Source organism: Plectropomus leopardus, chromosome 15 (genome assembly GCF_026936395.1).
Source record: "Plectropomus leopardus strain MGB_pleo_1.0 chromosome 15, ASM2693639v1, whole genome shotgun sequence".
In the NCBI taxonomy this organism is placed as follows: domain Eukaryota; kingdom Metazoa; phylum Chordata; class Actinopteri; order Perciformes; family Serranidae; genus Plectropomus; species Plectropomus leopardus.
Window position 1 is genome coordinate 7054294 of NC_142190.1, and position 20951 is coordinate 7075244.

The following is a 20951-nucleotide window of genomic DNA, read 5'->3' on the forward strand; positions in this document are numbered from 1 at the left end:
CACAAAACAGTTTTTTAATTTTTTTTCATAAAAAAAATATACTGTGCTTTTTTCCAAAAGTTTTTTCTATTAAATATTTACATTTGTTTTTACTCATGCCTGCTTTTATTTTCCCTTACTTTGTTTACTGGTTTGCATCAAAACAACAAGGCAAATTCCTTGAATATGAAAAACTACTGAAAAAAAAAGATTCTGATGTCAACTACAGACTTCAGCTAACTGAAAGTATATTTTTCTTGTTGTAAACTGAATTGACCTTTTAAAAAATGTGCAAAATTCAAGGCTAAAAGCCATGTAGCACATTTAATATGGATCAGCACTGCTTCCGGAGAGGATGTTGGTACTTGTCTGTGCGCGCTGATGTCACACCAAAGGCATGAGCAAAAACCGAAAGCTGAATTAGAGCCAATAACAGTCAGAATAAATTCCCAGGAGGTAAGATGAGGTAAGATGAGGTTTATCGGCTTAATTCCACGTGAAATCAACACAGATCAGTCCAGCAGATTGGCCTCTAAATCCAAAACACTTAACTAAATGTTATTGAATTATCATTTGATTACATTTCTACTGAGCTGTGAAGTCAGAAAATCAACTTTTTTTTTTAATCTATGGATAACAGTGATGATTAAAAAAATCCCAATAATTAAGAGGTCAGCAGGCAGAAATTGGTGATGCCTTTTCTTCAGTATATTTGTCATGTTGACTGACAGAAAATAAATATTTAAACCAAAATTAACCTTATTATATCTTCATATCTCACTTAGGAGTAAAAGGGAACCTTTAAGCTTGACAGAAATAGTGATTTCATGTATATCATGAGATATATATCAATATTGACTGATATGAAAAAAATGATTGTGACTGTATCGCCCAGCCCTGCTCTGATCACTGCAGTCTCATTCAGCTGTGGTGATCCAGTCAGGTGGAAGAATGTGTTTGTCTTCATATGTGAGGGTGCGCCACCTCAGCAGAGTCAGACCGGGTGTGGCACCACAGCTCTATCAAACACGTCAAGTGCGTTCAGCTCTGAGTGCAGTGACTCAAACAGCCAAACCCGAAACCGTAAATTATCAGGAAACAAGCAGCCAGGAGGGAGATTTAGAGGAAATCCTCCTGACATATTCTGCTGCACTCACTAAAGGAGATCTAATGAAAACAGGAGCTGAGTAAAGAGAGAGAAGGCATATATTTATCAAAGACGTGGAGAAGGAGGACGGTGTGGGGAAAAAAGACATTATTCAAATGCTTTCAGCATACAGCGGAGACCTTGTGTAAACCATCCTAAGGGCGAAAGGGGAAGGTTTTCAGGAAGTGATTTATCAGAGCAGAACAGGGAAGAGTTTGCTGAAAAGACTTCAGCAGGTGCACACCCAGACTGGTGCCTCGTAAAACCTAATTAATGAAGAGAAAGAGTCAGAAGTTAACAATTAACAAACTCTGAGGCCTGCAGCACAGTTTGTATTGATCAGCAGGACAGTCAAACTGTTAATGCCGCATTATGTTTTTGCAGCAAGACAGCGTGCAGTAATCGCTTAGTCAGCTGGCAAAGGGCCGTATCAGCAAGAGTTTCTTAATCCTTCAGTGATAAAAACAGACGATGTTCACGTCATCAGAGCTCATTCTATCACGAGGGAAAATACTGGCTGAAGCAAACTTTAAAACACAATTAATGGTTCATGTTTTTATACCCATGACATAGTTTTTCCCTTTTAATACCCGCCTCCCTTTAACAACAGTGTTTACAGTATAATCGGATGTGCAAAAACTTAACCATGAAAAATACAGTCAACACTAGGCAAAATATGAAATCAAACGATGAAATCAGGAGGTATTTGGTTATCGAAAAAGTGAACAAGACAAAGAATCTGAACAGGCATCGGATGCCAAAGTTTGATATCTGACAGCTGCAGACAACAGACACATTTCAGTCAGTACTGACGAAAATACTGATTTGATAACAAGCCCCAACTATAGCTAATGTCTGTGTTTTTCTGTTTAAGATTACTTTAGCCTTTTTATTGACAGCAGTCAAAACAAACAAGAAACACGAGGACAGGGACGACATTAGGGCTGAAAATAATAATTAATATGCTTTTGATTTTCTCGAACAATCGGTTTGTCAACAAACCAACAAACCAATAGTGAAAATTGCCACCCCGCAGGTAACGTCTTGTTTTGTCTGACCAACAGTCTAAAACCTACAGATATTCAGCTTACTATCATATAACAAAATAAAGAGACATTTGAAAGGTTGGAAACAGCAAATGTTGTTTTGTTGGGGTTTTTTTTTACAAAAAAAGTGACTCAAAACTACTTAAATATAAAAATAGTCGCCCACAAATTGTCTGTCCATTGATTTATCAATTAATCTACTAAATATTGTATCTCAAGATGATATGCAGCAACTAAGATCAATTTGCAAAGTTGCAATTTTATGGTCTAAACCGTTAAATTAAAGGCCATCTTGATGACCATTGGGCATTCTGTTTTTCTAGATATTTCAAAGTGTAATCGGTAAATAATTAATCACATTAAAAAGATGCAGTATGCCCAATTTAAGGATAATTTTAAAATAATATAAAGAGGGGAAAACTATTCCTAACTACTATGTTTTTGGCTGTATGACCGTCTGACCTAATGCTTCGGTGTAATGTGCTCCGTAACACGGTGTGATTTTTCAGCTCAGCTTTCTGTCCATCATATTCACCTACTTTAATCTGGTCACAGGCTGTGAAAATCCAAAGCGCAGTGTCAGAATGAATAAGTCATCGCTTTATGAAAAGCATGCTGCTGGTGTTCATCTGACCGCTCTCCTGCTCCAACAACTAACGCTGACGAGTGACTGACAGACTCAGAAACCACCAAGACCAGTGACCTGTAATCACTAACTATGTACACACTGTCGTAGGGAAAAGATGCAGTTAGAGATAGATGCTGATATTTAACTAGAGCTACAACCTTCACAACCTCTCACCAAACTCTGTCCAATAAACAAGCTGCTTTTAAGGCAGTTCAGACACGTGTGAACACCAAGCAACCGAAGTGAAGAGGGACAGAAAAACATGAAAGGTGTACACTGAAACAGCAAGCACCCCATTTCATTCATTAAAATAAACATGGACACCACCATCGAACTGTTGAAGTTCGCATTATTACAGCTTGTCTCATTCATCTTACACCAAGTTTCATTTGATCACAGCAGAGGTACAAATCATAATGCCTATAAGAGCCCAAAAATGACTTATTTACACCTGCAAAGGTCTGTTTAGTTTGAATAATATGAGTATTGTATGTCCTATTTTCTCATGTACTTAAACTTTGCATAAGAGATTGCCTCCAAAGTATATGGACTATATATAATAAACAAAACGATGTCTTGAAATGTAGGGTTTAATGCAAACTTTAAAATAAACAAATAAAAGGGTTAAAGAGGTTTAGTATTAAAAATAAAGCTATGAAATTACTTTATATTAACTCTAAAAATTAAAAAAAAGTTGACTTTATCTTTGCTTATGAGGTCAACATGAACATTAAACAGATATTTGTCAAAGCATGGGCGGTGTTTTTTTTTGTTTGTGCATGGTGCAAAATTTGAATGAGGAAAGCCAACTGGCCTGCAGGTGTTTGATGGATAAGTTAAACCAGTTTGTACGCCAGTTTCTCGTCTCTTTTTTTTTTTTTTTTTTACTGGTGTTGTCTGTCAATATCACTGTAGTGTTAGTTCAGTTAGTTTAACTTTTTCATTATGCAAATAACATGAATTCTGACCTGCATTCTGTTATTGTGAAGAGGAAAACCAAAGATTATAATCCTAGTTTTACCGAGCATTAGGAAGCTGAATATTGGGGCTCACCTCCATGGTGCTCTGCTGCTGGTACAGGAGGTCTGCGGACCCCTGGCTGCTGACGCTCAGGTGAGGCACACTGTGCAGGTACACCGGGGACATCATCGGCTGCACCACAGGCTGCTGCATGAAGATGTAGGACGGCTGCTGGACGGCCTGCTGCACCGGGACCAGGTACCGCACCGTCTCATACGAGTTGTTCACCGCTAACGGCAACGGGGACGCCGGCGTGGTCCGGATCAACGTGCTGGCCACCGGCTCCGGGGAGGCCACGTTCACGGTCCGGTAGGTTGTCGTCGTCGTCTTGTGGCTCGCGACAGACATCTTCGGCGGAGAGGAGAAGCTCAGACCCCCCACGAAACCGAGAGTGAACGAAAAATAGCAGAAAGTTTGAAGTGGAGAAGTCGCCGCGGGACAAAAACACGCAGGTAGCTAGAAAGTTGAGTCGCCCCGGTTTAAAGTCCTCTTCTGCTGGGCAAACTGGCGTGAAAAGTCCGGTCAAAACAGTTCACCCAGGAGCAGGAAAGCCAAACTACCGGGGAAGACGCTCTGCAGGCGAGTACAGCTCAGGAGGTGGGAGGGAAGAGACTCTCAGCTGCAGGAAGTAAGACCTGATCGCTCTTTGGAGAAAAACAAAAAAAAAAAAAAACGTGCGGAGGAGGGCTTACTCCAGGTGCTCCTCCCACGTGCAGGTGGATTTGACGCTCCAAAATGCTCTTTAATAACACTGTGTGTGTGTCCATCATCAGTGTCCTTTCATAAAAATGTTTGTATGTGGATTTCAATCAACACGCAAAACATTCAATTCCTTCTTTCTTTATTATGCTTTTTTTTTCAATTTCAAATTTCGCATAATATGATGTCAATAGTAGACAAATCAGATATTAAATGGATTTTGAGCTTTCTATCTTTTTTCTTGGGTTAAGGTTAGTTTTTCTCAACTTTTGAAGAGATCAATCAAAGCTACTGTATGTATTAGCTAGTTTTTGAGTTTGTGTTAATTGTTATTTGCTGTATTGGTACTGCAATGTGTTTAGCTAAACTGTGCGTATGAATGTTTTGGATGTGTATTCATGTAATCTAATAAATGAATAAATGAAACGCTGTTAATGAAATTAATGGAGTAGCTACTGTTTAACACAGAAGCTAATGGGGATCTTAATAAACAAATCTGAAGAAAATGTAATATTAACACATGACAAATGATGTATTCTTTATATATTATGGTATATACATTTAACATTTTTTAAACTTTAATTTAATAAAAAGAAATAATTACAGTGCCTGCAGGTTACTTTTTTCAAATAATTAAAATAATTGTAATATAATAATATAATAATTTTAAAATAAAGGGATTAATAATTTAAAACTAAACTCGTTGAACTTAAATTAAGAGGGCTGAATTGGTATATTATATGAATACATTTAGATTAAAATAATAAAATTAGAGGGAAAAAACTGTGAACAGTTTTATCTGTGTACTCTGCAACTTAGGTTGTAATTCCAACTAGTGTCCACTAGAGGGCAGCATTAAAGCAGAAACCAGCAGCCGACAAGTAAACTCATACAGTTAACACTTTTTTATTAATAAAAATAAAATGATGGAATTAAAGAAATACATATATATTTATTCTTAAAAGTGAGGAATAAAAGACTGAAAAATAATACAGCAAAAGTGCTGTCGTTTTTAAAAATAAATATATCAAAATTCTAAAATAAAATAGAAATAGATTCAAATAAAAAGATTTATTATTTTACAATAAATGCATTAGATAACATTTAACAAAAGATTTTGGTTGGGTCATTAGATAAATACGCTGAACTCAAAATACCAACATTTAAAAGTATTAGCATTTACTTCTACATCCGTGAGTTTTACCCATAAATAAATATATAAATCTTTATATACAGTCTATGGTTTTACCAGCTGCTGCTTTATGTTGCAATAGCCTCCTCTTGTGGACATATATAGGAACTACAAACAGACCTGCAGACACAAATAAATAGATTTACACTTCCCTTTTTTCTCTAATTTTAGTCATTTGATGTAAGTGTATTTATCCAGTAATTCAACCAAACCCTGTCCCATTTAATGTATTTATTTTATGTTTGCATTATTATTATTATTATTTTTAATTTTCTTATTATTTATTTTCATTATGATTATTAAAACGTTTGGTCCTTCATGTCTCCGATAGAAATATTATACTTTTACCTTAACATTACATTAAGTGTCTTCAAATTAATACATTATATGCAAACAAAAGAAACTAAAGTGTTAGAAATAATTAATAAACAATACAGTATAAAGTATTCCATAAATAAAATAATACATCAAATAAAATAATATCTTTCAAATTTACAGTGTTTACACAACAGAAATGAGCTGAAGGGACTAAATATTTTAAATAATTCATTCAAAATAATCTAATAGAAAGATTAGATAAAAGGGATTTTTAATTTTAAAACATGCAATAAATTAAATAATACTAAAAAATGTCTTCAAAACCTGGCAATGTTGAGTTGAATTTGGCATTAACATACAACATGACATATTATATGTAGGCCTATATATTTTAAAACTAAATAATAAATAAATATAGACATTACAAAGGCTTTAGTATTTTAAATGAATAAATAAAAAGATACAACAAATAATAAAAGAAAATAAAAAATAAAGATATTTAGTATTCAAAAAATAAAGTTAGTAATTTCCACAAAAAAAGAGTTGTGTTGGTTTATTAGATAAATACATTTAAATTTTTTTAAAAAATATTTCAATATGTGCACTTGTGTTTGAAACTTTTCACATTCCTTAAACTTTATTGATGCATTTTATACAGATATAGTCAACATTTTCCAAAATAGAGAGTGTATGACAATATTTCCTAATAAAAAAATAAATTCAAATTCATAATAAATTAAAAGAAAAGGGAAAAAAAGGTCTGCTATAAAGGTATAACTAAACTGAAATGTCTAAATAACCTAGTCACTTTTGCAAATTTAAAATTAATGAGTTTAAAAATTTTAATTGCGTATTACAACTTTGCTTATACTTGCTTTGTAACCCTAAGTCATTTTTTAAGAACTCTCGCGATGTGCCGCGAGAACAGGCGACGTACCGTTCTATGGAGAGGAAGCGGCTATTATTTATCGGACACAATAATGGCTGCTACCCAACATCTCCGTTGTTTTCTACGCGATCCCATCGACATTGGAGGATCATCGATGTCTGAATCGTCGTCGTGAAACCGCCTCTACCTCCGGTGAGTGAAAATAAGGCAGACAAGCACTTTTTTGTCGACAGATGTTAGCAGACAGCTGATGAGCATCTTGTCCTTCAGCCAGCTTCAGTTCCGCTATCTGGCGCGTCGACCTTCCTGCTGCCACCAAACTACACTCCAAAAAATGAATAATTTAACGTTTCAGCGCTTCTGTGTTGACGTATGCAAGAGAAAAAAGTCGACTAAATACATTTTGTGAATTTGAAGTAGCCATTCTTTCATTCGGCATCAATTAAATCCCCAATATTTCCTGTTTAAAGGGGAAAATGTACGTTTTAAAACGGGCTCCTCTGTGTTGCCTCCCTCACCGAGACGTACATAAACGATCAGGCTAAAACATTAGCAAGGAAATAAACGTTATTCGGTGATTCTGGTATTTCCTTTATTTAAACTGATATCGTGAATGTCGAAGGCATCAATAAAACAGTAATATACCGCCCGTCCTCACTGCCTTTAAAATGCCTTAAAATGCCGAGTGTTTGAATGGAGTTTTGCGAGTATGGGATTATGGCTCTTATCGTGAATAATGCTGGCAGACTTTGATTATTTTGGTTTTCTTTGTGATGTGATCGCGCTGAAAGATCAAGCTTAGCTATACATAATAGATACTGGTTATACAGAGGTCGTAGCTGGTTTATTTCACCAGTGCGAAGCAGTCAAAAATCATCATCTTTTTTCAAAACACTAACATCATCTTTCCACACACCCATTCATATATATATATATATATATATATATATATATATATATATATATATATATATATATATATATATATATGCTGTCTGGGGATGGTGGTGTGTATATATTTCTATTTTTGTCTTTGACAGACAGTATCTGGTTTGTGGTCAAAGAGAAGTCTCTTTAAGAGAGGGCATGCAGCTTCTATTTACATTTATCATTCAGTTCCCAATAAGTCAGCTGTATCATAATAATAACAATAATACATAATTATAAAGTCTACTGTGTAAACTGCAAGGCTTGTTCGATCAAGCACACAAGAAAAGAGAAATGCTTTTATTTTGAAGTCAGTGATGCAGCGCCGCTGCAGGTATTATGTAATCAGCCTGTCTGCCGTGATCCTCTGGGACAACCCTGCTGTCAGCTACTGGTTATAACAGAGCATAAGCCCCCTCTGTCATACACTGTATCTTTTCTGTCTTAATCGGTATTCCCTTCTCACCATTTTGTGAAAATAACCTAAAATAAAACCTATAGTTTACATTTTTGGCCCTGCTGGTACATTCAGCATTAAAAATGTATACAATAACAAGCATTAATTAAGACAGTGTAACATATTTTTTCATCCTTTTAGTGGAACTGTTAAAGTTTGCAAATATAAAATGAATGCAAACTTGGATTTTGATCTGTGTAAAATAATGCACAATATATCAAGAGCATGAGAGTGTGATTGAATGGTCTTTGAGTTTGAATGTTTCACTGAAAAAACAGCGTAACATCTCATTGTTTTAATGAGCATTAAGTGTTGAAACAGGCAAATCAAGCATGAAAAATTCTTATACAGTTAAATAAAGGTATTTTCTTCTCACAGATGAAAATGAAATGTAACTACTAGTTTTTTCACGGTTCTTTACAGCTATTATTTCTGGATAAATCTGCCAAATGATTGACATTCCTTAAGAAATATATCAAAAGAATTCAGTGTAAAAAGGATTTGTCTCAAATTATATGGATGAGATTGTCACACTGTTGACCTTTGACCTCCCCTGTCTACATAGTTGCTTCTCTGGCCCGGCTGCTTACCCACAATGCATTGCCAGAGGGCTTTGTGTGTCTCACACAGACCGATATAACCGTTGCCACTGTCACCTCACCAGCCAGTTCGCATCACATCAACACAGCCGGAAGGTAGGAGCCTGTTCACCGTGTGCCACCACATATCTCGCTCAGTGTGTTTGTGTCTCTTCTGCTCTTCTGCTGTATTCGAATGCACGCTGATATTTATGGAAAAATATAACAGATGAATAGGGCTGCAGAATAAAATGTGTTCTGTGAAGAGAGGACTTTTTCATCCTATGAAAGCCCCAGATAATTGAGAAAACTCTGTCTCTCTTTTTCCAGGTCTTGTCCTGCTTGATCTTGTTTACCGTCTTACTGAAACTATGTCCGGCTCAGGGGACTTACCAGGTGATTATTTGTTGGTGCAGAAGTCATTGCTTTTTTTGGTCTGGGACTGTTTTTCCTTTTTTAGTTTTTATTCTTTTTTTATTGGTTTATGTGAACATAGAAAACAAAAGACACAACCAAATAAAGACAAAGACCTTTTCAATCATGTGAAAAGGAAAAATAAATACATAAATAAGCAGATAAATAACGAAATAAAGATACATTAAATGACTACAGAGAAACAAAATCACAGAGATAAATGAATAAATACATAAAAATTAAATGGACAAATAAATAGGTGGGAAAAAGACAAAAAAGTTAGTTAAATAGATTAAAACAATACAATAAAATAGGTGTAGAAAATAAGTCGAGAAGCAAACAAAAAAAATTTAATTCTCAAGACAAGGGTTTTGGATCAAAACCAGCACATGTATACAATGGGTGGCTATTAGGCAATTTACAATGTGTTTCTGATACTTGACATTAAGTCAAATCTGACACATGAAACATTCACTATCCATTTTGTCCAGTTTTCATCCAAGGTTTCCGTCTGGGTTCTCAAATTAAAAGTTATTCTTTCCATGCTGATACGGGGCTGTTTTTCATGGTTTGAGCTCGGCCGTTTACTTTCAGCGAAGGGAAATCTTACTCTTGCAGCGACATTTTAGACAATAACATGCTCCAAACTTTATAGCAACAGTTTGATTGTGGCCTTTTCCTGTTTCCAGTAGACAATGCCCCCTTTTACAAAGACATGTCCATTAAGAAAAGGGTTTTCCCACCCAACGTCATCCAACACACTCATACCAGTATCATCACACCAAAAATCCCAGACGATGGCACACATAATCAAACAAACACATAAAAATGATACTCACACATAAATGCAGACAAACTACCTGACCTCACTGATGCTTTAGTGGCTGAATGGGAGCAAATCACTGCAGTCAGATTTCAAAATCTGGTGGGAAGCCTGATTTATTGGCTGGAATTAAATGTTCAGCAACAGATATGGGTGTAATGCACAGGCGTCAACATACCTGTGCTCTGTACTGTATGATACAATGTTTCTATATTCAATATTCATCTGTTTTGCCAGACCACAGCATCTTTCCTCTAAAGCCCTCAGCGTCTTCTCTGTGATTTTTAGCTTGCAGGCAGAGTTTTACTTTCAACTGGAAGCAGATGGAGGAAATACCGACTTGTTGCGTCACACAGATTGTTTTGTCTTGTTTTGTCAGACAAATCTGAGTGGATTTAAACCACACATTTATACTGTGAGTCACACTGAATCACATTGTGTATTAGTATCTATTAATATCCTTATCTACTGGCTCTGAGGAACTAAACAAGAGCAAAAGCACAAGTCCTGTCTGTAGGAATGCTGCATGAAAAACAAAAACAGCAGTAAAGGGAAAAAAATACTACAAACACATTAAAAGATGCTTTACAGCATAAAGGAGACTCACAATGGCTATAAAAAGAGTCAAAACAGCCACAACGACACACAAAATGACACCAAAGAGACACTAAAAGACCACAAAGAGACACTAAATGACTACAGAGATATACAAAATCACAGAGAGATGCATAACGGCTACAAAGAGAACAAAAAGAGGTGAAACAAATATTAAACCTGTGTGTCTTGCTCCTGTGTAGAAGACAGGGTCCCAGTGTCTCACAGTTAACCCAAGATTAGTCCTACAGTATCCTCTTTGATTATTTGGGGAAATAAAGTTTACACAAAACAAAATAAACACCCATTTTTTAAAACATGATCCAGGTTTCTGAAACTAGTGTGTGATGTTCACATGCACAAACACAGACATGGAATACTCCTAAAACTTTTAACGTGCATGTGACACTCACTGAATTACCTAACAACATGGAGCCGAGGGGCATGCTGGGAGACCCGCCAACTGGTGAGGCAGTTAACGACTGTCCTCTTTCTGAGTCATCGATTTCTGCTAGTTTCTGCTGAGCCGCCGTGTCAGAGTGATGAGCGTGAAGGGAAAGCTGTTGTTTAGCTGCCGTTTGTTTCATTGTGTCCGCAGCCATCGAGGGCTCGGGGATGGGCGGGATGAAGCTCCCCATCGGGATGACCCGCCGGGGCCTCAGCTACGACGACAACCTGGAGGCCCCCATGTCCACGCCCCCACACGACATCAGCATCAATAACCTGTGGAGACGACCCATCATACCAGAGAGGAAGTTCACACACCTGGCTGAGGTGAGCCAGGGCCTCCACAACACACACACACACACACACACACACACACACACACACACACACACACACACACAACCTAATTTACTGTTAAACTATTCTATTTCTGTCTGTATTATTAAGAGGAAGGCGTGATTCAGTATGTAGATGATGATTATGATGGTGTGGGTTTTTTCCCACCAGGAGGATGAAAGTGGCGCAGTGAGTCAGTCTGTGGTGCCGGAGAGCGCCCCCTGCAGGTCACCAAATGTAGTGAAGACCAAGGCATCCTCCATCATCATGAATTCTCTCATCACCAGTAAGTTACATCTCTTAATGACCATAATATTCTGTTTAAGAAGAACTTCCTCTTATTTCAGAGCTTTTTCCACAGGCCAGCTCACCGCCCCCACTCCGCACTGTATCATACACAGTGGTAGACAGTAATAAAGTACATTTACTCGAGTACTGTACTCAAGTACAGTTTTTGAGTATCTTTATTTCACTATTATTTTTTTGAAAACGTACTTCTTTGACTCCACTGCATTCCTGCGAAGGCTCTCATAACATTTGCTTTGTCATGTTTAATACATTATTTAATTTAATTGGTATCATGCTCTGCAATATACTGAAGTATTTTTAAAAGTAAATACTCTAACTCAAATATTTTAACTCAAGTAATACTTTGACTCAGCAACTCTCACTTGTATTAGAGTAATGTTTGACCAGGAGTATCCATACTCGAGTAATAGAGTTGTGCACTTTGTCCATCCCTGATCATACGGCACTTACCGCTGATATTGGGACGGAAAGCAGTTAGTTAGTTAGTTAGTTAGCAGGTAGTGGAGTTATTGGATTGTCCCTTAAAACAATTATTAAAACTATTTTCTCTCCCTCTCTTTCAGAGCAGACTCAGGATAGCGTGTACAAGTTCGAGCAGAGAGCGGGGCTCACTGACACCAGCTACACTCCCCATAAAGGCCTCACCGCTGAGGAGACAAGACACCACCACCGCCTGCCCGAATCACTCCAGGTAAGACCTGCACTGGAATACACACACACACCCACACACACACATCATCAGCAACACCGTGCTCGACTTCGCTGTACGAGTTTGTATCTGCTGCTGTAGTTGGCCATTCACACATTGCATTAAATCAAAGAGTGCTTGTGGTGATTTTTTCAATCTGGGAAAAAAAAAGGATCAAATACCAGGACTGTTTGACTTGGTTATTTCGGTTAATATCTTAAAGATATCGAATACAGGAACCCAGCACCAGAAATGCCTATAACTAAGTGTGTTTTTATTTTATGGACTTTTATGTTCAAGATAGTGCTACTGTGAAATGTAATAAGAAAGTCATTTGCCATTGTGCTTACTGTGTAGCTGTTATTGCAGGCAGAGAAAATCAGTGTTGGTGCAGATACAAAGGCATGCACTGCTAATTCTAACCAGGTCTGTGTCACTGCTTTGTGGGGAGTGAGTGCAGATGAACTGTTCATGGCTGTGAGCAAACATCCACTAGGTTAAGTGAAATATGTCTTTTTTTTTGTTATCCAATTTTGGCTGGTGGACAGGCGGGGAGCTTTGGGGGCTGAAAACCTGGGGGCCTCCGTAACACTGTTTATCTGCACAGACTCCTCACACCACAGTGACACAGACCTGGATGAAAATCAGTGCAGTATCGCTTTAATAAATGCAGTGTTTCAGCAGAGCAGAATTTCACTTTGTCTGTTGTTTCATTAATTTTTTGTTTGTCAGATGATGGAAATGAATCATCCTAACTACCAAAAAGATCTTTAAGCTGTTTCTTAAAGCAGTAATAATAGGTCAACTTGGGACTATTTATGAGAATTGACGCAGCTCCCTCTGGAGTAACAAAAGGCTTTAAATAATGTTTTTTTCTCGCATGCAGTAGAACTCCTACTGCAGATCCCCTTTAAAATGTGCTTAATGGTAATTTCATGACAGTTTCAGAGTCCTGGTCCATGAAACTGAAATCTATCTGCAAATACGTCCAAGATTTTACTTCAGTTTGTTTTTTTTGTTGCTGTTCAGAAATTGCAAATCCAGAGCATGGAGGCCAGAGAAGAGCGGCAGACCTCGTCCGCCCAGTCCACTCCATCCAACACACCACACACCTCCCCAAAACAACAACGCAGGTACACACACACACACACACACACACACACACACACACACACACTTAATCATCTAATCATGAACAAACTCAGATAGTTTGCACTCTGTGTTTTTAGGGGCTGGTTTGGCAGTACGAGTTCAGAGATCAGCATCAGCTCCTCCAACAGCAGCGTAGACCTGGGAGGAGGAGACGCAGCAGTGGGAGGTGCAGTTGAGCGATGGAGCGTATTTGGCCCGCGGCCTCTCGTCCAGAAGTCGGCTTCTGACCTGGGATCAGACCCAACAGCTCCAGGTAACCAGCATCGCCTCACTGCGGGGTGCCAAAAAATACTCCCTCCTGTTTGTTCTGGCATGCCAATACGTTATGTAACAACACACGTTATGCAATGAGGAGAAGAGATGTAATAAATTGGGTTAATGGGTTAACGAATGATCTTCGGACTGACAGTAAACGCAGACCAAATTCTAGCGTGAAGTTCACTTGTTCTGCATCGCAGTGGTATAAAAGTCCGATCAAAAGCGTTTGATTTCAGAGCACCAACAGCTGCTGAGAAACAACGTTTCTATTTTCATGTCAGACGAAACATGGCGTTTGGAAACTCTGAGAAGCTTTTTTCCTCGATGACTTTGGGTAGGTCATTTATGTGAAACTTCAAAAGGTTTTCGCTGTTGTTTCCCTCACAGATCTGTAAGCTAAAAAAAAGGTTTCTAACAAATCAAATAAATGCGTGATATCTTTCACAAAATGGCCAGAAACTCACACTATCCTGAGTCGGTTTAATTTTTCATTATAAAGGGGTAGATATTGACATTTATAGCGGTGCTGCAATAAAGTAACAGACTAACTTCGTTGTGGTGCTCTTCACTCAAAGACAGAAAATCCACTTCAACAGCATATCTTCGTCATTAGCAGGAATATTATTGTAACCTGGAAATAGATTTTAAGGTTTTAGGCACTGATGTAAAAACAGACATTAATATATGAGATACTAACCAGGAAAGTGTTGGTTCTGTTATAAAGTAAGGCAGCTAAAATTAAATTTTAAGGATTTTCTTTTCAATTTCAGAGAAATGTATTCGCAGATACAATAATGCCAAACACCTGTATGAACATTGACAAAAATCTCTCCATATACTCAGAACAATTGTTTAGAAATGTCACAGTTTTCAGAGTGTATTTAGCACTTTTTAAAAAAAGGGTTGCAAAGTGCTTAAATAGTTGTCAATGGCAATAAAAAGCATTCAAACAAAAATGAAGTAAACATTGTCAGAGAATAAAAACACACAAGGTTAATGAAGCGTCAATGAAAGGCCTTGAGAATAAATAGAGATGAAAAATAAAAAATCTTAAAACATTGATGAACTTTTTTTTTATGACAGTTACATTTATTTGTTTCAGTAGTTATTTGCACAACAAAATTGGGCATGAAATTCACCCTCTTAAACCGCGGTTATCTGGATATTTTTGGGTGGGAGTCAGATTAGATTATGTAAAAAATCCCTGGGGTCCAGCTGTTCCTCATGTCATATGGGTTATAAAAAAACCTTAGAAACAAATTAGACAAACTGTTTTGTCTTTCAGCGTTAAAGTATTCAATTTTCCACCACTCCTGAAAGCAATGGCGATCACTGTCGACATTACTACTTTGCTGTGGCCATGTCATAAATATATATATTTTTTAAAAAAGCTAAAAGTGCATGTTCACTGTAGCTTTTAACTAGCTCTGACTTTCTAAAACTCTCCTTTTTACACTTAGGACTGCTGCAATTCTTTTAAAATGTATCTCACTTGATTTCATCTTATGATTTTACGAATTTAAGCACTTAATTTTTGTTTTAAACTGTTTTTAAATGTTCTTTAAATGTTATGTTCTCTAAATTGCCTTGCTGCCCTTTTTTATGTTTATTCTGTCTGTTTTCATATGAAGCACTCTGTGCTTATAATCCCATTATTGTAAAGCACTTTGTGCTGCATTTCCTGTCTAGAAGGTGCTATATAAATAAAGTTTATTATATCATTATCATTATCATTAGCATTATGTCTGCTACCGCGCCAGAAAGGTCTGCTGTTAGGTAACCATTAGTTTGCTTGTTTACCGTCTTGTTATGAAACCACATTAGCTCCGCCTACTTAAATCGTACTTTTTACATGTCTAAAAACTGTATGATAGCACTGTCACTGATTCATTTGTTGATTAAATAATATTGTATGGTGTGCCATGAATGGGCCCCGAACTGAACTTTGACTGTCAAAGACTAATTACATTAAAATACACAAAAAATGCCCCACTGTAATCTTACGTTAAATAGTATAAACTTGTTGTCTGTGTAAAGTGCAATTTAGGCCTTTTCTATCACTAGACAGCGGACGAAACACATACACAAACAAACGCTCACCCCTTCACTCACCTCCTCCTGTGGTGATAAACATGGTGATAAATAACCTCAGGTGTCCTGACTGATGGCAGGGTCATTGAGCAAACTTCGCGTTGCACTGCCAGGATATTAAATCTTTGCCATTTTGTTGAACAATCCAATAATACACGATAAACCAGAGGAGCACAAACCTCCACCAACACACCATACACCATCTGTAGCACTTAATTTAATACATTCACTAACACTGAAAACAGATTCTTTAGAGGTTGGAATTAAGTTTCTGTCTTTGATTAATTTTCTTGGTTACTTTATTTACTTTATTTAGATGTATTTATTTATTTAATGTTTTATTTAAATAAAAAACAATAAAACATCCTCTTTCGGGAGAAAAGGACCCAGAGTGGACAGACTTATATGCAATAGATAACAGATAATACATAATAACAATGATGAGGACAAAGTTAAAATATTCAATAAATAAAATGAAAATGTGAAATCAGGTTTAAAAAGTTAAATATTTACTTAGATTTTGAGGTCTAATAAGTTAAAGAGCTTCAGGCAAAAGCACTTTAAAAAGTTGTTGATGTGAAGCAGATCTGTCCACCAGATGTCATAGGAAGTTATTGAGATGATTTACAGACTGCAGTACAGGCTGTAAATAAATCATCCACGGTGGATGTTAAGACAAATAAACAACATTAAAGCTATTTTTATAACTCAAATCCTTCGGGCATGCAGTTTTTCCGTGGCCAAAATTTTGCCAAACTTTGGAGCGTTATTTAGTTTACTTTCTCTCTTCTAGTTTCAGCAGTATCATCACTCAAACTCAACCCGGTACAGCCTCTTAAAGACAGGAACAGCAGACGGTGATTAATGTGAATTAAAAAAAATAAAATAAAATAAAAAACTTTACGAGCATTGCGTTAACAGCCCTGATTATTTTCTTTTCTCTTTTTCTGGCAGGCTTTGCATTGATGGGGTACCGCGGTGCCCAGAAGCCGACCCCAATGGAGGTAATGAAGTCACAGGCCACGCGGCTGGCTGACGCCCCCGTGGCTCAGAAGGTGGCCCCTCCCAAAATGGAGATTCCCACAGTGGAGGGTCGACGGCAGGGAGCGCGCCCACACAAGCTCAAACACAGAGACATGAACATCCTCACGCCCTCTGGCTTTTAAGATGTGACGTGTGTCGAAGCTGCTCGTCACTCAAGACGCCGAAGGTCCCATGAAATATTTGGGCTGACATTTTCATCCAGCAATGCCATCATGAAGTTTAGGGGCGAGCCAGCTGACCCCTCGAAATACGGATCCTGCAGGTCTGCTTGTGCAGATAAATCTGTTTTATTAAAACGTGGGTGTCATTTTCAAACTTTCGTACATTATTTCTGTTAGTAATAACAACGCCACTCAATCCCAAGGTTAGGCACACTCATTTTGGAGAAGAACAAAACCCAAAAGCAAACAGTTAAACCTCAGCTTTGGAGGAGAGAAATTATTATCATTTTTCATGTAAAAACCTGTTGAAACATTAACCTCCAAGCTGTTTCATGGGACCATTCAACAGTAGCTCCAACATTCAGATCACCACTGACTACCCACCATCTTGGCCACTGAAACAAATTTTAAAAAAGTAGAGTTTCCTCTCTGCATTGCTCGGGCGTTGACTTTGTTGCTTGGCTGTAAAATCCTTCTGTCCTTCATCCTTTTAACTGTTACACCTGGCTACATCAATTTGGACTTCTGACACCAGATTACCTGGAGGGCCACTTCAGGATTTTGTGAAGATTATGGTGAACCTGGTTTAGGATGATCCCCTCTATATGCACTTTATCCACACTCTTCCCAACCAGACCAAAACCCTCTCATATTACAGTACACAGCCCTCCAGGATGCAGATTACAGTGAGAAAACTTCCTCCTGTTCAGTGTTTTTGGTCTCTACATGAAAACTTCATTTGTCTCCCTAAAGGGGCATTTCAATAAGCAGGGTGGGAAGAATAAGTCTAACCATAATTGTAATTTAATCAAACCAACAGAACAAACAAATCCAAAATCAATTGTAAAAAAAAAAAAAAAATTGTCTCAGGAAATACTGAAAATTCGGCACCTGCTCACTGAAACGTTCCACTTATTTGTTTTGTGTTAAAGTTTTTTATGTTTTAATGTATAGATTTTTTTTATATGCTACTGTAGCAACAGATTTTAGTTTTTTGGGATCAGAAGAAAAAAAAAATTGTATAGATCAGAGCTGCATGTGACAAAAAGTCACACACTGACACTGCTGCTGCGTTTCAGGGTTTCCAGATTGCTGGATTCAATCGAAATGGAAATATTAAAAAGGACCGAAAATACGGACAGGGTTTAAAGTGTCTTTGAGTTTTCAGTGTGTGAGCTCAGTAACATGCCAGCTTCTGTTTTTTAGTCAAATATGAAGGGTTCCTTTTTCCGATGAGTTCTGGTGCTGAACATGAACAACTTAAGAGAAAGATTGTGTGTGCATCCTGCAGAAACCTTGTGTCACCCAGAAAAAGTGAAAGAGCATTTCACACACAGACCTGGCATTTAAAAATGTGAGGTGCAAGGAAATGTTGAGAAAACACATTGCATTGCTACAACAGAAAATGAATGAATTACAGGGTTTTATTCTAGAAACTGCAGGAAGATTTCTGCAGTTTTTCTCACTAAAGAGGTGTCAGACTTTCCTGCAGTGCAATTAAGTTGCTTTCATACGAGGTTTCTGCAAGATGTTAAGTGTTAAGCTTTGTAGATTCACATAGCACCTGGCTGATTGTTGTTACTATTATTTTACTTCAATTATTACGTGGAAACAGCAGTCCGTTTGCTGGAACTGTAATAGATTCCATGTGTATTGTAAAAACAGACGCTGCTAAGTCAGCAATGCACGAGTTTGTCTGTTTTATGGAGTGAAATTTCACCTGCCTATCGTAACTCTGCTGTGGGTCAGTCAGATGTTGTGTCGATCAATCCTAAAGTTGTAAACAGAAGACGACACACACGCGCCGGTGTCAGCAGCTGTAAATATTAAATGAATATGACTGTTTCTTTTAAGTTAAAGTTTCTGTTTCATAGTTTGTGTTCACAAGTGCTTAAAGTGTTTAAAGTGTGACGCTGTTCCCTTTAAATCTCTCCCTGACTCAAGTATCACATCTGAATCTCCTCTGTATGGTGGTGTGACTGTCGTATAAATTGACTGAATTAGTTTTGTTATTTTGTTCAATATTTTCTTCAGTTGACGGTAAAGAGATATTTTCCTTGGTTTATACATTGTTTGTACACTTTGTTTTTTGCCAAAACTGTTTGGAAAATGAGAATAAATGTTACGTTCTCAAAGAGTCATGTTTAGTATGAATTAAGTGTTTCTTAAAACAAATTTTCAAACTGTCAAACTTTCATGGGGTTTGACAAAGCACACTTTACTTTTACACTTTACTCTTTGAAAGCTAAGCAAATTGGCTTAATTTCTCTCAAAAACATGGGAAGAGGGCAATGAGCAATTTAAAGGAAATGATCCAGAAATAAGCAGGAAATTACCACAAAGTACAAGAAAATGACCTGAAGATTGGCAAAAAAAGAAAACAAATGGAAAAGTAAAAAAAAAAATTAAAAAGGGGACAGGAGCCAAAAAAGCTTAAAAATCTAATTATTCTGTAAAAAAAAAAAAAAATCTAACTATGATAATAAGAAATATAGCTCTCCGAAAAAAAATCTTTTTCTTTTTAAAATATTTTTCAAAGGTTTAAATGCGTGTGAAAGGTGTCTGGATGCAGCGCAAGAAACTAATGTCGATCCAGTCGTTAAAGGGTTAAAGGAATAGATAATCCAGAAAGACTATAAACTGTGTGTAGCTCAGCTTCACAAGCTCTCTATGGTCCTGTGAAATGACACTAAAGAGAGCAGAACACCCAAAAGATGAAAATGTCAGTGCAAAGAAACTTGACAGAAACAAAATGAAAGATATCAAAAAATATATATTTTTTAATTTTTTTATATATATATTGTAGTGTAGTATTAACTAATACCCTTTTCTCATAATTTTAAATCCAGGAAACCCATCAAAAACAGCCAATAAACTTTTTCAATTGCCAACAGAAGTGTAACTTATTTCTTCTGGTGTCATGTTTGACGTCTCGATGAAATCAAACTTGACAACAGATCAACAGAACAGAGCATGGTGGCAAGTGAAAATGTGTCGGGAATTTGGAGAAAAAGTAGCAGGCTTGTACTTGAACGTAGACAACTGAGGTAGCTAGACGGATATAAAGATTTATTTGAAAAGCGCTTGCCCCAAATCAGAGTAATGAGCATGCAGGCACAGGCAAAAAGGAGTTAACAAACCAAAAATAAAGACAGACTGAACCAGAACAAATGAACTGGGCAGGTATAAGTAGGGAAACTCTAATTGGGGAAGTGAGAACAGGTGAGCTGACTGCAGGACTGGTGAGGGACAGGTGAAATTAATCAGGGTGGGGCAGACAATCAGACCTGGAGGGAAAACAAAAGGTCAGGATGTGAAGTGATCTAAAATGAAAGATGTCTGTAACAAAATAAAATGTGGGTCATTTGCTGGGAAAAGACATAGACTCTGCCTAACAAATATCTATTGTGTAACAAATTCAAATTCAACAAATTCATTTTTGTTATCCTGTAAAGCCAAAGTCAAAGTCTATGAAAAGACATCTGTCCTTTCGTTTTGGATTATATTTACGATGATTTGGGGTTTTGCTTGAAGGTGTAATTTTTTTTTTTTTACCAATTATAGGAAAGAATTAGAAGATGATGTTTATGCAACCTAATTATATTATTTGTCAAGTTCCCTATCCACAAATTTAAGTTATTGAAAGCGAAACCTTTATTTCATCCCTTCAAAAAAGAAGCAGAGTCCTACAGTAAAACACTATCTATCTCATGCAATAGAAAATTTACTTTACTACTTTCAGTTTGTATTATGT

General features: G+C 37.0%; 2 protein-coding genes across 3 annotated transcripts in view; one reads left to right on the forward strand and one right to left on the reverse strand.

Annotated features, from left to right (window-relative positions):
• The window catches only part of pof1b (POF1B actin binding protein), a 36984-nt gene extending 32525 nt beyond the window's left edge, over nt 1–4459 (reverse strand). For both annotated transcript variants that reach the window (XM_042499018.2, XM_042499019.2), the window contains exon 1: nt 3854–4459. In XM_042499018.2, coding sequence (XP_042354952.2) covers nt 3854–4168 — 315 coding nt within the window. In that variant the 5' untranslated portion in view covers nt 4169–4459. The remainder of the gene's footprint in view (nt 1–3853) is intronic.
• Nucleotides 4460–6950: 2491 nt separating this feature from the next.
• On the forward strand, nt 6951–19334 carry LOC121952945 (putative monooxygenase p33MONOX). The gene is made up of 9 exons (XM_042499832.2): nt 6951–7110; nt 8868–8997; nt 9211–9276; nt 11310–11485; nt 11666–11780; nt 12367–12494; nt 13521–13624; nt 13721–13896; nt 16947–19334. The coding sequence occupies exons 3-9, from the start codon at nt 9252–9254 to the stop codon at nt 17156–17158; spliced, it is 936 nt and encodes a 311-aa protein (XP_042355766.1). The 5' UTR covers nt 6951–7110; nt 8868–8997; nt 9211–9251; the 3' UTR covers nt 17159–19334.
• The last annotated feature ends 1617 nt before the right edge of the window (nt 19335–20951 follow it).

Excerpts from the sequence above, each read along its gene's own strand:
- LOC121952945 (XM_042499832.2), top strand. The coding sequence starts at position 9,252 with ATGTCCGGCTCAGGGGACTTACCAG. Across the intron at positions 12,495-13,520 it reads GCCTGCCCGAATCACTCCAG|AAATTGCAAATCCAGAGCAT; the intron begins GTAAGACCTGCA and ends GTTGCTGTTCAG. Across the intron at positions 13,897-16,946 it reads ATCAGACCCAACAGCTCCAG|GCTTTGCATTGATGGGGTAC; the intron begins GTAACCAGCATC and ends TTTTTCTGGCAG.